Source organism: Drosophila takahashii, chromosome X (assembly GCF_030179915.1).
Source record: "Drosophila takahashii strain IR98-3 E-12201 chromosome X, DtakHiC1v2, whole genome shotgun sequence".
Lineage (NCBI taxonomy): Eukaryota > Metazoa > Arthropoda > Insecta > Diptera > Drosophilidae > Drosophila > Drosophila takahashii.
In genome coordinates, this window is record NC_091683.1 from 7,310,938 (window position 1) to 7,326,707 (window position 15,770).

Sequence of the window (15,770 nt, forward strand, 5' to 3'; positions counted from 1 at the left end):
CTAGATATATATATATATATATATATATAAATATTTATTTAGATTATTGAGCCGCTTTTGTGTGTTTCGACAACGAAAACTGAGAAAAACGCCAGCGCACAGGACGAACACAGATTTCACAACTAGACAAGCGCGCGCGTTGTGTTGTGATAAAGAATTCTATGATGAGTTTCGCTAACTTCAGAGTTTATTTTCAATGGGGCGGACGACATGTTTTCATTATTTATCAGCGTGGGCGTGTCCCCCGCTTCTGGGCTGGCTCAAAATGGCCACCGCTGCGCTTATATAATGCGAGCAAAGCCAGGCGGCGACCTTTGATTGGTCGCCCATCGCGGGCGGGCAGCGCTGCCGGCGCCTTCGTTCAGCTGGAATTGGGCAGTCGTCGGTGTGTCTCTACCCGGCGTATCCTTCCAAACTTGACGAAGCCAATGCCAGGCGTTGTTCGGTGGTGCGGCGACTGCGCAGTGCTTACTGGTGAGTGGGTAAAAGTGGGCTAAAAGTGGGTAGTGGGTGGCAGTAGTACCCACCCCCTGGCGAACCTTTCCGAAAATACCGAGCATCGCAATGCCCCGCGTCCAGCATATGGCACAATTTTCTTTTTTTCTCCGCATTTTTAGCCTTTTTTTTTTTTGTCGATTTTTGAGGGGCCTCTGTGGGTGGCGGCTGAGCCTCAACAAAAGGCACAAAACGCCAACGCGGCAGCCAACAATGCCAAAACAAAAATGGGCGGGCATGTGAGTGGGGAAAGGGGATATGGGAGGGGGTAGTGGGTAGGGGGGGTTCTGGAGGAGGGGGTGGGTCAGGGATAGCCAGCAGGTGGGTCAGTTCAAAGGGGGAGGGAGGCCTAGTTGTTGCAGTGCAACTGTTAAAAGCATGCAGCATGGCAAATCACATACAGGGTGCGCCCATTTAAGTAGCCCTTTGACAGGGTTCCTCGTCTGAGGATTACCTAAATATGTAAAAAAATATTTAAAATAAAATAAAAGTTATAAAATTAAATGATTTTTAAAAGAGTAATAAAAACGTATTTTATTTTATTCAATTTTTATTTTGCCTATAATATTTGTTATTTATAGGTACAAAGTTGGAGACTGTTATTTTTATTGTAATGCAGTTTTTTAGCCAACTAATTTCATAATTCGTTTATTAGATTTAAATTCGAATTTGCTTGTAGCGCAGAAAAAAATATTAAATTATATAAATTATATTATATTAAATAAATAAAAACATAAATATATTTTTCTCTTTTTAAAAACACCTAAAAAATATAATTTCAAAAACAATTTAAACAGTTATTAAAATCGTCATTGTGGCGCCATCTATGCGTGAAACCATATTGCTTGTAAAAAAGAAACGAACACAACGAAGAGCTTTTAAACAGAATCCTTCAAGCTTTCGAAAGCTTAGTCAGCTTTTAAGGAGATCCTGAAAGCTCGCAAAAGCCATTTTAAATCCTTTTCAAGGACTTTTCCTAGCTTAATTCGTTTTCTCATAGGCTCTGAAAAGAAGAAAAGCTCTCAGGACCCAAAAGCCTGCTCAAAATCCAACCCAAAAAGTAAAAGAAACTTTCGCATTCGGTTTTTAAATCCACTTCATTGTTTCTCATTCGATTTTTTTTTGGTTTTTCGATTTCGTTTTTGTACAATTACCTAATACGTTCCATTGTTAATATTTCACAAGTTATTGTAGAGTCGTGTATAAAACTTTTTACAAGGATAGTCTAATATGGGACCTCAACGTGGCCAAAGGATAAGTTGCGGATGAGTTGAGTTGAGTTGCGTTGAGTTGGGTGAGCGATGAAGCACAACATGGCCTATAATGAATTTCATAAATTCGTTCAGGAATCATAATACCTTGTTGTATAGCCTATATACCAAATACGTACGTACAATAACCTAAAGTTATGCGTCTCTATATAATAATAAAATATATCATACCTAATGCTTAAACGTTAAACACAAAACACAAAAAAATTTGAACTAATGCGCCAAGCGAGCAGCAAACGATTGGGATCTGATTCGGGTGGGGGTGGCGAAATTCTGGGGGACTATTTCCAGGTGAGATCTATGTGTGGTCCTACAAATCGCTTGATGAATGCAATTCCGGTTGCCTTGTGCATCTTGGTTGCAATTTGTGCTTTCTTTCTTTTTGTATTCTTGGTGGTACGAATTCGATTTCCCATCTCGTTGCCCAGAGTTCTTCTATAGTATATATTATATCCTTTATCCTATGGCTCCTGGCGCCCCAGCAAACCGTAGACGATGCGCCGACGCTCCTGGACCTCCGCCCGCATGGACTCCGTGTAGGGATCGAAGTTCAGCAGCCGCTTCTTCCGCCGGAAGATGCCCTCCTTCCGCATGATGGCGCACCGCATCAGCTGCTCGTTGACCGGAAACTGCAGGAACTCGAGGATCGATCGCAGCTCCCGTTCGGTGTGGTGAACGAGGTCGTCGTAGAACACCACCTTGATGCTGCCCGTGAAGTTGCGCGCCCAGCTGAGGTTCATCACCTCCCAGCCCTTGAGCTTATTGCTCACGAACTGCTGCCAATCTGTAAGGGAAATATATTCTTAAATAATCGAAAACATATTGTAAAAACTGCTTTAAAAGTTTTAAATTTATTTAAACCTATTAAATAAAAAATCTAGAAAAATCAGATACCCGTTACTAAGCTAAAGGGAGTGCAAGCAGTAAATCCACTGCTTGCACTGCTTGCATTCACTCACTTTTATTTGCGCATAACTTTTTAATAAATGGTCCGATTTAAAAACTTTCTTCTACATTTCGATAGGTATTGATAGAAAAACGAAATGGAATTTTCACTTTTTACTAATTTTTCAATTAATGATGGAATAAAAAATGTATGCTTGGAAAATTGTTATACTGTAAAATCCTAAAATCATCTAGTATAATATCATTACTTAAAAGCACCTCCAAAGCGACAAAATAAAACAGAATGAGCCCGGCAATATAATTAACGACCAGCCTAATAGCTTCCAAATCATAATTGCCCCAATTAGACTTAATTAGTTAGTGACCCCCTATGCATAACTATGATATTATATTTCCCAGAGCCCAGAGAAGACCTACATTTTCCCTTGGTGCGCTTGTAGCGATCCGGCGATGCGAAACCGATGTGCCCGCCGCTCTGGCGATTGAACTCGGCGATGATGGCCTTCTCCGGATCGCGGACGAGCAGGATGGCCTTGGCGAAGGGCGCCCACGCCTTGCTGCCCCACTCGTGGGTCTTCACCAGTAATACTGAGCTGTTGCAGACGTTCTCCGCGGGGAAGCCGGTCTTCAGCAGGCCGTAGTCCTTGTAGATGCTGCCCGTCAGGATGCCGGTGGACTGCTGGAGCAGGTAGCGCAGCCAGGTGTTTCCGCTGCCGGGGAAACTGGCCAAGGCGGTTAGCGCCGGCAGGGATTGCAGGGCGGCGCTCATGTCGCTGGGCAGGGCCGCTAGGGGGTTCGAAAACGGGGTTAAATGGGATGAAAAGCTGGTGGAGCCACTCCAATACTCACTGTAGAAGTCGGCCTTGTAGTCCGCGTAGATTGGAAGATCTCGATTTATGTACTTCAGGTCGCGACACCAGCGTATCGTCATCTTGCGGCTGGGCATCGGAAACCGAGGACTATGAAAGCTGGGGAACTGAGGGTTAAAAAGGGGAATAAAAAGTTAATAGTTAATGGAGTATCTTTGAAATTAAAATATATTCTTTTAAAGTACATTATACATTTTTAAGGCACTTTATTTATTATTAGATAAAAAGTGTAAATATATTTATTTATTTTGAGGCAAAATAATGCTGAGTTAGAAATCAAATGTTTAAGCCGGAATTAATTATAAATACTTTTACAAATTTATTTATGTTTACAGCTGATTTAAAAATTTTATTTATTAATGAAAGGCTGTAAAAGGTCGGATTTACTTGTACGACGTTAGTCATCTTGCTTTTGCATGTGTGCTTTTGCTAAACGAATTATTTTTAAGGCTATAGAAAAGCCAATAAGTCGCGATTAACGACATTCAATCCATACACTTGAATTATTTACGTATATTATTTATTATTATAGCAGAACATTTAAGGATATTATCGAATATTTTCCTGCTATTTTCGTTCATTTTTTTGCCCATTAAATTTAGGGAAAATTCGTGACTCACCTCGGCGAAGCGTTCGATGCGCGGTCTTTTGGGATGCGAGCCGGGTATGTTGTTCATGGACAGGAACAGGACGCCGCCTATGTAGATGATGATGGTTGCCGAGACACCGAAAAAGCGCCAGCCTTGTAGTGCCATATCGCCGTCTTTGCATTACTGAAATGCGAGATATAATCGGGTTTGGTTTTGGATTCCAGATTCTATTTTTTGTATGTAAAAATAATTCAAATGAACATGCTCGCATTAATGAAGCCAATTATCTGTTTCACAAGCCGAATCAATTTCGGTTTATGTTTTGTTGATTTTGTTATGACAACGAAACAAAAATGCGAAAGGACCAGAAGCCATTTCCATTTCCGCGAGCTCTCTCACTTGGCCAACTTGACTAACTTGGCCCGAAAACGGCTCCAACTTGGTAACCCCGACAACTCGACAGTCGGCCAGTCAGTGACAACAGCGAAGACTTGAGTTTGGGTTGCAAATGAAAATTGAGAAAAAGGAAAAGCCCACCCAGAGGCTTTTCCACGCTGACTTCATTTTTTTTTGGGTCCTCAAATGATTGATATGGTGTCTTACATATTGATAGAGGTCCCCCTGGTTGACTAATGGCCAATAATCATTAGAGGTGGAGAAAGTTAAACAACGCAAGTAATTTGGAAAAATTATAAAAAAATTAAATAAAAAATGTTATTTATACATTTCAGAAAAAAAAGGAATTTTAACAAAAAAATATTGAAATATATAATATAATATAATATAATATATATGCAAATAGTTTTATACAGATTATATTATTTATAAAAAATTCAAAATATCTAAACTAACATTAGTATAAATGGAAAAAAATGCTTTCAAAATCTAAGATAATTAAGCTTAAGTTTTTATTATACCTATTATACCTCAGCTTCTGCACTACAATCAAAAGCAGCTGCTTTCATACAATGATTAAAGATAATCTCGACCTGTTCAGAAGATAAGAAGAGACTTTGTGCTGGAGAACACTTCTTAATAAAGCCTTAAATACCCCTTGTAAAAAAGGGCATCAGTGGAGGGTAAGGGGAGCAAGAGAATAAAAGCCTTGTCATGCCTTCAACGGAATTCCTTGAGCTGCATAAAACGCTCACGAAATCCGCAAAAGGACACCCCGTCACAAACACACACACACACATGCATGGCCCACACACGCACACACATGCGAAAGACAAGCAGCTAAATGCGAAAATTTATGCAACAGCTGGGCAGAGGCGGCGAGGGGTGCCAGAAAGGTCCTCGTCCTTCGTCCTTGGCCTATCCGGATCCTTGAGCCACCGACCGATACACTTTGGCCTGGCCCAAAAAATGTATAGAAAAAAAAACCGCAGTGGAGCCGCTGGATGATGATATAAGATACGGGCACTTCTTCCGGGGTGAAGAACGCGAAACACCCCGGAACTTCTTGAACCACCCACCCCACATTCACATCCACTTTCACATCCACGGTGGTGCTGAATGGTGGTGGCCCAAAAACTAGTTCAACGCTGAAACAAGACGCAAACAAAAACAAAACCCAAGGCGGAAAAAAGGAGAGCGGCATAAAAAATAGGAAAGCTAAAGGTACACTGGGGAAAATTAACAAAAACCATTCAAAAGAGAATATAAAAAAATTGTATAAATGCACGAAAATTAATAATCATGAAATAAAAAATTTTCTAAAATCTTTGTCTACCCTAAATATTTGCTAATTTATACGTTTCATTGTTTTCAAGTGTTAATTAATAAATAATAAAAAAAATATATTTTTCAAGATCTATGCTAATTATTTTGTTGACGCTGCCAGCCTTTTGGCAACTTTATTTATTCCAATAAATTCCAATTAAATTCAATCGTCATAATAGATATTTATTTGGCTTTATATTGCGGGGCAAAGACAACGACAATGTATTTCTCTTCCGATCAATGAGCAACCACAATTAGAGTGACAAATAGTACATATATAAACTTTATTTTATTTTTTCTTTACGATTTCTTAAATTTGTTTTTACCCTAAATGGTTTACTGTGTAATGTTTCCAAGTGTTTTTTATTTTTTTTTTAATTTTTCTCAGTGCCTGCAAGCGACTATATAATGAAATGGCTCGGCAGCCGCAAAAGGGAAATAGAGAAATATCATAAAAAATGGGCACCACAAGATATTCGGAGGGGGGGTGAGAAGGGGTTGGTTCGCTGCTTGTTCTCTGGCAATAATTTGATTGTTTTGCGGCATAAATCAGACAAAAGCCACGCACATTAGCGCAGAATATCAGAAAAGCTGAATGGGCAATGCAGGTGGAACGAAGGCCCAGCCCACAGGTTTACATAATGCTAGGCCCCCTCCCATAAAAAAAAAGGGGGTTTACCCATCAAGAGCTCCCTCCCCATAAATATGCATTTTGATTGCGAGAGCCAAAGCCAAACAAATGTGCGGAATAATCAAAAATAAGCACACACAGCAAGGGCGATCAAATAAACAATGGGTTCGGTAAACGAAAATAATGCGGAAAAATCGCTGATAGTACATTTCGAATTTTTGCCATTCTTTCGCACATTTTCGTATCGCCCATTTGTTCGATGTAAACAAATAATTTCGTGCGAATGTTTGTACAACTTACCGATACCGATTCCGGATCCTTGCCCCCGTTTTCCTTTTTCCCGTTTTCCCGCACAGCACAACAGCCACAGAACCACCGACACGAACACACGCCCAGAATCAGAATCAGAATCCCAGCTACATGTCAAACGAGAAAATTCGCAATCCTTCTGATAAATAAGGGGAGTCACAGGACTCTCGTTTTAAAAACACCAAGCAGCTCCACACATTGCAAAACACACTTGCACTTGCTTTACAGGAAAAAAAATCACTGGGAACAAAAAACAAACAAAATCCGGCAGCAGCAACAACAATCGTTAGCCAACAGGGCCAAACAAACAAAAAACGGCAGCAAAACAAATGTGAACTATTTATTTCGTGCCCACACGTCGTATGCGCAATGTTTGGGGCGCAGTCGCTGCCGCTAGCTAAAAAATATACGAAATCCGTCGACTTTTCTGTGTGTGCTGCGTGTCCGAGAATTTCTGAATTTCTGAACTTCTGATTTCTGGCGGAATCCCAAGCAGCATCGCTGATTCGGGGGATGAACGGAAAGCTTTTTGTTTCTGCAGCGTTGCCACCACCGCAAGCTGTAAGCTCCGCCAGCAACCCCTTTTTATCACCATCATCAGCTGGGCCTCGTTTTTTAAGGGCTTTTGCGATTTTCAAAACTCTGCGCAGGCGCTTAACTCGTCAAGAGTTTCTCACAGTGCCCCATAGGTGGCGTCTTTAACAAACAAACTTCAATTGATTGAGTCCCCAAAATAAAAAGCCTAAAATAAGCTTATTTCAAATGGAACACTGCTTTTATAACTTTTCTGGAGTCTGAAGAACTTTATTGTTAAATTTTTTGTACTTTCCATAGGAAATGATCTGTAAAACAAAACAAAAACAAAAATGCATTTAAATTTGATATGATAAGGGGCACATTCTACCATACTCCATACTCAAAAATATCAACTAGATGTTTTATCAAATCAGTTATTTAATGAAAATTATAAATATTCAATTTTCAAATACCAAATTTATTTATTCATAACAAAATGATACTTGACTGGTTAAAACTTTAAACCCAGAATAATGTATCTCTGGAAAATAAAAAAAAACACTCCTTGTCACTTTTTTTTTCTCTTTTATTCAAATAAGTTTTGTTTGCTTCGATTTCGAATTCTCTTTCATAATTCATATTTCATATTTCACCTTGCCTGCACGGGGATTTCACTTGCTTGCACTTGCCTCATCGGTTTGTTTTTGGGTTCGTACTTAGGATCGTATTATTTTGCAGCAACATCATACCTTGTGGTGAGTAAAAGTTGATATGATGTAGATTTGGCACACTACAAAGTAACTCGCAACCGAAGGCAAGTTTGTGTTAAGTATTTCACTTTTTTATTTGCGCTTCTTTAACATGTGCTAATTTCTTTGTTTGCTTTTGCTTTTTCATTTGCTTGCTTGGGGTTTAGTTCTCAATTTAGTTTCGTTTAAATTATCTTTTGCGTATAATTTCACTATAAGTACATTCTGTTTAGTATTCGGTCAACGTTGCGAAATTAGCAATTAGGAGAAAAAAATATATATAACATGTATTTATACATTTATATAGGAATTTACTCTAGACTCGTGGGACTCATTATGCGCTACCTTAAACTAATGTATAAAAATATCGGTAACTTAAAGACGAGCAATTTAAAATGTAATATTTAATTTAAAATCAACAACGACAACAATCCGCGGTATGTGGTATTTGGTATTCGGTATTCAATGCAATATAGTACAATACGGATACAGATACAGATACGGGGTAGGTCATAGGTCATAGGTCGTATCGTTAAAAACAATCTCTCGATTAAAACAATGATCATCCATATACATAATTGACTCACATAGCTTTTCGTTGGCTGACAACAATTGAACCGAGAGTGAGTGGTGCGAACTTAGGTTAATATTACATATAGAGGGGTTCGGGAAGGGGGGGCCTATATAATGGGTGCTTGGCTAGGGGGTATATCTATCGATGATCGATCTATCGATCGGCTACCTTCTTCTGGTCGATAACATACTCTCTCTTTTTATGGCTTTATTATCATTTAACTTGCTAGGTTTTCCCTTTTTGTGTTTACACATTTGGCTTTTTTTGTTGGTTTTTGTTTTATAAAAAAGAGACAAAAAAACATTTTGTGGTCCCTGGCGTATGTAATTCAATTTAAATGGTTTTCCCTGGCCTCTTTCAACAAAGGAACCCGATAAACGACTAAATCAAAACCTTATAGAGTTACTTCTGCTCCATTTTCATTTTCATTTTGCTGGCTGTGTCTTGAATTACATAAGTGTTGTTGTGCTTGTCGTTTGTCTTATTACATTTAGTTGGACTGCTTAGCTGGCTGTGACCCATTTAAGTTGTTGCATTTGTGAAGTTTGAGAATTCCTTGAGAATTCCTTGTTCCTTGAATTTCAGGTCTTGTATCGTGGACTAGTTGGTGGAGAAAGACAGTTTATGAAGGGAAAAACGATGTTTCATAACAAGTTTTAAATCATAGTCGGCAAAATATATTTATCCAAAGATCGAAGAACATTTTTGTAGATTTTTAGAACTGAATAGTAAAACAAAATTTCATTTTTAAATTCATATCTGTAAAAAATCGGATTTCCCTTTGATAGTCTGATGTTTTTAGCTAGCAATCGGTACCTATCGATGTTTAAACAAAATCATCGATAAAGACTGATTTCTAGCTGAATTTCCCCCACCTGAGAAACAGTTACTTGGATAGATTTTCCATCTATTTCTATCCAAATTGTATGAGTTTGTGTTCCTTGCGTGTGTGTGTGTGTGTCTTAGTGCGCTTAGTACAGTACGATAGTTATCGATAGCCAAGATAGCCAGAGCGATAGTAAGTGGCTTGAGTAGAGTACAGTACAGTTTAACATCCTTTTTGCGGCTAGTTGAAACTACGAAACTCTAGAGTTGGGTGTCTAACTTTTCACTACGGACTCTACCGTCTGAGATTAGTGAGTGCGTCTAGGGCCTTGGCTAGTAACTGTCTTTAGTTAAGCGATTAGTTCAGAGCAACGATAAATCAAATGCAAAATCAACAACAATCAACAATCGTGTTCCTTGTTCCTACAAATATGTAGTCTTGAGATACATTTTTTATTTTTTTTTTGCTTGGTAGAAGGGAGATGCTCGGTTTCGAAAGAGATCTTGAGTTGCACTAAACTACTTAAGTGCTAGGGTTGCCCTTCTTATAGCGAGATAGTGTCTCTAGTTAGTGGAAGGAGTGGGAGGTCAAAGGGCAAGCGTGAGATCGGGTGAACGAAACCGAATGGATGCATGGGCGTAGGATCGTAGGATCGTAGGATAGAGGGGGCTAGTCTAAGTTTTCGATAGGTTCGACTAACGCTTAGATAGGCTTAACAGCTCGAACTGAGGGTGTTCTTCTTTGTAACAAGTAAATCGCTAATCTACGCATATTATAGGCTCTATATTTAGATATTCGTATGCAGGTGTAGGTATGCCTTATGTGTATGTGTCTTTTTGGTGTATTTGCTTGTTTCTTTGTTTGTTCGTTTTGGAAATGGGTTGTTGGCCTGTTCTATTTCAAAAACATTTGTCCGAATCGATTAGTATTTAAAATGTTTCTTAAATAGTTCTCTATATATGTTATTAAAGCTTTCGGTTTTCATTACACTAGTTCATATATAGATATATAACTATGTATATTTCTGTGTATATATATATATGTACGTACTTAAAATATATATGTATATATATGTTCCATAGTCTCTAACAATAAGAGGTATATACATCTGTAGAGAGACCCAGGCCCCCGTTGTCCACAAGCTAAACTGAAAGCTGATTTGGGTTTGGATCCAGATAATTGGGATGCACAGTGGTTGCAGAGTTGCAGATACATACAAAATGAACAAACATGCACATCGTGGGCATGGACGTTTTTCAGGACGGTTTAATGTGGGAATTATCATCTCTTTCTAGCACACACACACTTGCAAACACTCACTCACAAGGTCACACGAATTTTAGAAGAATTTAACCGGAACAAGGAAAAGTAACAGTTAAATTAACTAACGGACAACTAGTTTATAATTTGAATTCAGCTAGGAATTTATAAATTAAATTTAATACGTTAACCAAAGAGTAAAAAATTTCAAACGGACAAAGCTCCCTTAAGCGGACAAAGATAACCTCCGGTTAAAATGGGTATAGTGCTTAGGATGATGATTTCGAACAGGGGTGGGAACACTCTCTGGCTATTTGTGTGTTGTTTCTCGGTTTTTAGTAGTAGTTTGCTTTCGTTAATTCTACATTTCATTTATATATATATATATATCTATATATATATCTCATTCGGGCTTTACTTTATACGTGTATATCTGTATATATCGATCTCTTTTTGCTGGGGGCGTTTTTTTCGTTAGGGCTAAACATATATAGAATATAGATCTATATGTCCTCACATATCCTTAGTTTTCATTTTTCTTTATATCATATACATATACATAGTTCTTGTACCACGGTAATACTGTCCTAATTCCATTGCTTATTGGTTGTCTGCGGTTGTAACTTGCTTCTGGTTGCGATTGGTTGGGGTTGGGTTTTGGGAATGGGCATCTGGGGAACTGGTAAGATTTCGTTTTCGATTTGGTCGTGATTATAGTTCTCAAAGCTTGTCTTTATCACGGTCGATGCTCATTGCTTTAAAGATTCCGCGCCCGATCCCGTAGCGCAGATTGAACTGATCCAAGCTCGAGGCCCTCGGACGCTGGCTGCCGCTCTGGTGACCCAGGGAAGTGGATGTGGAGGTGGCTCCTCCAGAGCCCGAGGCTCCTCCTCCAGTCGTCGTCGTCGGCGGATCCACCGAAGATCGCGACCTGGCCAGCTGCTCCTCCATGTCCGTCTCACTGAACTCCGTTTCGGTGTCGCTGAACTTCCGGCGGCGCCGCAGGAAAGTGCTGCAGTGCCTCAGCTCGCCGAGATTGTCGGGATTGAGGGAGTGGCCCCGCTTGCGCTCCTGCCGCTCCATTTCGGCGGCCAGCATCCGCACCTCCCAGTCGTTGTGGCTAGCGGATCTACCACCAGTGTCGTTTAGATCCTCATCCTCGCCGGGAAGACGCGCCGCTGGATCTAGCTCCTCCTCCTCCTCGTCGTCGTCGTCGTCGTCCTCCACCTCGGCCATATTGATTTTGCTGGACGAGGAGCTCGAACTGGAGCTCTCGCCAATGTCCAGGATCACGCTGTCCGACAAGCGGGCCAGATTGCCCGTCACATCCGCCACCATGACGGCACTGTTTGATCCGCTGTCCGCTCCTCCACCTCCGCCGCCGCCTCCTCCTCCACCGCTCCACTCGCGATAGCCACTGCTACTGCGACCACTGCGTCCGTTGCCCTGCTGGGAGCTCTGCCCCGAGTAGAAGCTCGGGTGGCTCTGGGCGTGGCGGGAGCTGAGGGAGAGGGAGCCACCGGGTCCGCCGTAGTAGCTGCTCGGGCAGTTCAGGGCGTTCGCCGAGGCAGCGTGATGGCGACTCGGGCCCGGCGATATGCTGCGCCTGCCGCCCCCAATGGGCGGCGATGAGGTGAAGACCGTGTCCAGGGAGTCCCCGCGCTGCAACAGGGAAAGGATTAAAGGATTAGTCAAATGTAACACACATTAAATAAAATTAATATAAATTTATAACGGATTTTTTAGGGTGAAAAATGTGGATTGGAATTTTCGATGAAAATAATCCTTTTTTTATTGTTTTTTAGTCGTAGCTTGAACAATTCAAGGCCTACAGCTAAAAGACCGACTGTTTTGAACAGCTAACAACCTAAGCTAACGATCCCCATCACTTTCTGCGAAATTTATTTTTAGATCAATTTTTCCAATTTTTTGCGAAAAATGACAAAAATTAAAAATTTCTAAGTTTAAATGTGAGTCGTTAGGAAATTTAATTACGAGCTCATCAAGGTATGACACTCCATATTTGGATCATTAGTTCCATTGTTACGACCAAAAAACTGATATTTTAGGGTGAAAAAAATGGATTTAAATTTTCGACGAAAATAATCTTTTTATGGTTTTTTAGTCGTATCTTGGACAATTCAAGGCCTACAGCTAAAAGACCGACTGTTTTGAACAGCTAACGACCTAAACTAACGATTCCCATCACTTTCTGCGAAATCAATTTTTTGATCAATTTTTCCATTTTTTAATGATGGTTACATCACAATTTTTTGCAAAAAATGAAAAAGTTAAAAATTTCTCAGTTTAAATGCCAATTGTTAGAGAATTTAATTACGAGCCCAACAAGGTATTGCATTCCATATTTGGATCTTTATTTTCATTGTTACGCCCAAAAAACTGATATTTTAGGGTTAAAAATTTTCGACGAAAATAATCTTTTTTTTATGGTTTTTTAGTCGTATCTTGGACAATTCAAGGCCTACAATTAAAAGACCGACTGCTTTGAACAGCTAACGACCTAAACTAACGATCCCTATCGTCATATTTATAATTTGTGGAACTATTTCCCCAACACAAACTTACCATAAACAGAAGCTCCGCTGAAGATCCCGAACTGCTGTTGTCCTCCTCCTCGGGCGGCTCATCGTCGTCCACCGACAACTGGGACATCTTCTCGCGCTTCTGCCGCCGGCTGAGTGGCAGGACCAAGGACGAGGATGTGGATGCCGCCTGGGCCGAGGACCTGCCCTCGATGGAGCGCAGCTTGAGCTGCAGCTGGGCGATGATGGCATCGCGACGTCGCACCTCGCCGGCCATGCTGGAGAACTGCGTCTCGAACTTGGAGTGCATCTCGTTCATGTGCGTCTTGATCACGTGATTAATGCCGCTGAGGATCTGATTGAAGTAGTCCTGTGCCTCCGGGAAGCCTTTAAGTGCAAGATCAGACATCGTTGTGAGTACGCAATGGAACAATGGATGGGGAAGTACTTTGTGTGTTTTGCATTTGCATTTGCATTTGTTTGGGTAAAAGGACATTCAACAGTATTTTTTGTATTCCAGAGATTTACTGAGATTTACTACATCAAATCAGGCTGTGGGTGTTAAAGCGTTTTGTTTAGCACTACATACTTAGGTTTTAGCACTCGAATACAGTTGACTTCGCGTAACGAAGCTTTGGATACCAATGCATTTGGAAAGGAATTCGGAATTTTGGGCTTCTATATTCACAGGATAGGACAGAAAAAAGATATACAGTGCTCCATTTGCATTGGCATTGATACATACGCACATCCTGGACAATTATTTACATTCTCATTCGCAATATCATTACCATTACCATTACCATACAAGTGTTGTACCGCCTCGTCGATTTGGTATCTATATAGTAAGTATATATTTACACGATCGTGTTCTTTGTGTGTGTTTTCATTATTTATATTGTATATATACAAAAGCATGGACAAAGTGTGGCAGTGTGTTCTGTGCTGGTTTTTAGTTACATCATGCTCTCTTAAGGATCTTTAGCATCCATCATGGCGGCTGTTTCATTCCATTTCGTTTCCAAAGCGTGCGTGACTGTACTTCCGCACATCAGCTGAAAAACTTCGATCTATGCACATTCCGTGATTTAAAGCAATGTTTACCATTATTTACTTGAGCTTTTCTTGGTTTTTGTTTTGGGTAAAACCTTGAGAAGGTGTGGGTTAAAATGCAGGTAAAAAGAAATAATTCTCTTGGGCCTTTTAATAAAGTATTAGAAAAGTTCTCAGGATTATTTAAGGATCTAAAGGAGTTAAACATTAAATATTACACGTTTCAGGTTATGAGAAATATCAAAAATTTGTAAAATATAATCCTAGACGATCTATCTTTCAAACATGAGATAGAAAAAGTATTTAAAACTAAAAGTTAAATATATTACGTTACAGGGTTACAGGAGACCCTTGGTAAATAAGGTACTAGTATAACGTTTTCACGTGTTTGAGGATTTTTGTACAGAGTATTTTAAGCGATTCGGTCATGCAAAGAGTTTGGTTAGAAAGAAGGGGGTTAGACGATAGGGTTTCAGGTAGAGCTGGAAAAGTATCGACAGTATCGATATTCTCGATATTTTTAATAAATTTAATATTTTGACGTTCTTTTATAAAATTTTAAAGATTTTTCTTTTCTTATAACATCCATATTATCGAAATCTATCGAAAATATCGATATTTTCCCAGCTCTAGTTACAAGGAAAGTTGAAAAAAGCTGGGCAAAGCGAGAGAATGTTAGTAATGTGCGAGTATTTGTGACTCGCATACACATGCTCAAGTGTATCATTGTGTCGGTTTTAAAATATGCTCAAATAGAGAAAGAGAGAGAGAGAGAGTTACAATAGCGATAGCGATAACGATAGCGTGTTTTTTTTCGAACAGAATAAATTCTGGGAAGGTGAAGACAAGCGTTGCTTTGGTTTTCGATCTAGTTACTTTTCGTGATCTGGCTATATAGCTAATCCATTATATTTACCTTCGAGCCGGGGACCGGGAACCGTTCCGCCCATGGACGTCGCACTGGTCGTGTTCTGCCTGAGCTGCAAATTCAAATTCAAATCAGTGGTGGACTGGGCGTGTAGGATTTGATTCGACGACGACAGCGACGACGACGAGCACTCGACGACATACGAGGCGGATGCGGATGTGGACGCGGATGCCGATGCGGATAAGCCAGATGCTCCAGCCGCTGGAGGCACTACCTTGCCGGTTCCGCCCAACTCCCCCGCCTTCAGTTGGGCGGATTCCTGCGGCGTATTCGATCCTGATCCTAATCCTGAAGAAGCGATAACTGGTGGCACCGGAAACGGAAACGCCCGCGGTGAAGAAGGTGAAGAACACGCATACGCACTGTTGTTGTTCGAACGCGAGTTAGCACTATTATCGTTACCGTTATTCACCGAACCCGTAACCGAACCCGCACCCAAACCCAAACCCGAACCCAAGGGAGATTCCAACTCCTCCTTGGCACTGGCGGGCGGGCTGGAAAGAGTGGAATGGAAGGTTACACTCTTCA

General features: G+C 40.4%; 2 protein-coding genes across 2 annotated transcripts in view; both read right to left on the minus strand.

Annotated features, from left to right (window-relative positions):
• Window positions 1-1,573: 1,573 nt before the first annotated feature.
• LOC108054093 (WSCD family member CG9164) lies at window positions 1,574-7,241 on the minus strand. The gene is made up of 5 exons (XM_017136853.2): window positions 6,785-7,241; window positions 4,162-4,314; window positions 3,522-3,648; window positions 3,090-3,458; window positions 1,574-2,550 (listed from the first exon to the last, which is right to left on the minus strand). Exons 2-5 carry the CDS (start codon window positions 4,294-4,296, stop codon window positions 2,228-2,230), a joined length of 954 nt encoding a protein of 317 aa, XP_016992342.1. The 5' UTR covers window positions 4,297-4,314; window positions 6,785-7,241; the 3' UTR covers window positions 1,574-2,227.
• Window positions 7,242-10,047: 2,806 nt separating this feature from the next.
• Window positions 10,048-15,770, minus strand: part of Cngl (Cyclic nucleotide-gated ion channel-like) — a 29,749-nt gene continuing 24,026 nt past the window's right edge. Inside the window, exons 17-19 of the mRNA XM_070218816.1 lie at window positions 15,231-15,736; window positions 13,305-13,648; window positions 10,048-12,380 (exon numbers count right to left, since the gene is read on the minus strand). Coding sequence (XP_070074917.1) covers window positions 11,439-12,380; window positions 13,305-13,648; window positions 15,231-15,736 — 1,792 coding nt within the window. The 3' untranslated portion in view covers window positions 10,048-11,438. The remainder of the gene's footprint in view (window positions 12,381-13,304; window positions 13,649-15,230; window positions 15,737-15,770) is intronic.

Bases quoted from the DNA above. Each gene is read 5' to 3' on its own strand.
- LOC108054093 (XM_017136853.2), bottom strand. From the start codon at position 4,296: ATGGCACTACAAGGCTGGCGCTTTTTCGGTGTCTCGGCAACCATCATC. The intron at 3,649-4,161 runs GTGAGTCACGAA...TTTAACCCTCAG, and splicing joins GCATCGAACGCTTCGCCGAG to TTCCCCAGCTTTCATAGTCC. The intron at 2,551-3,089 runs GTAGGTCTTCTC...TTTCCCTTACAG, and splicing joins CAAGCGCACCAAGGGAAAAT to ATTGGCAGCAGTTCGTGAGC.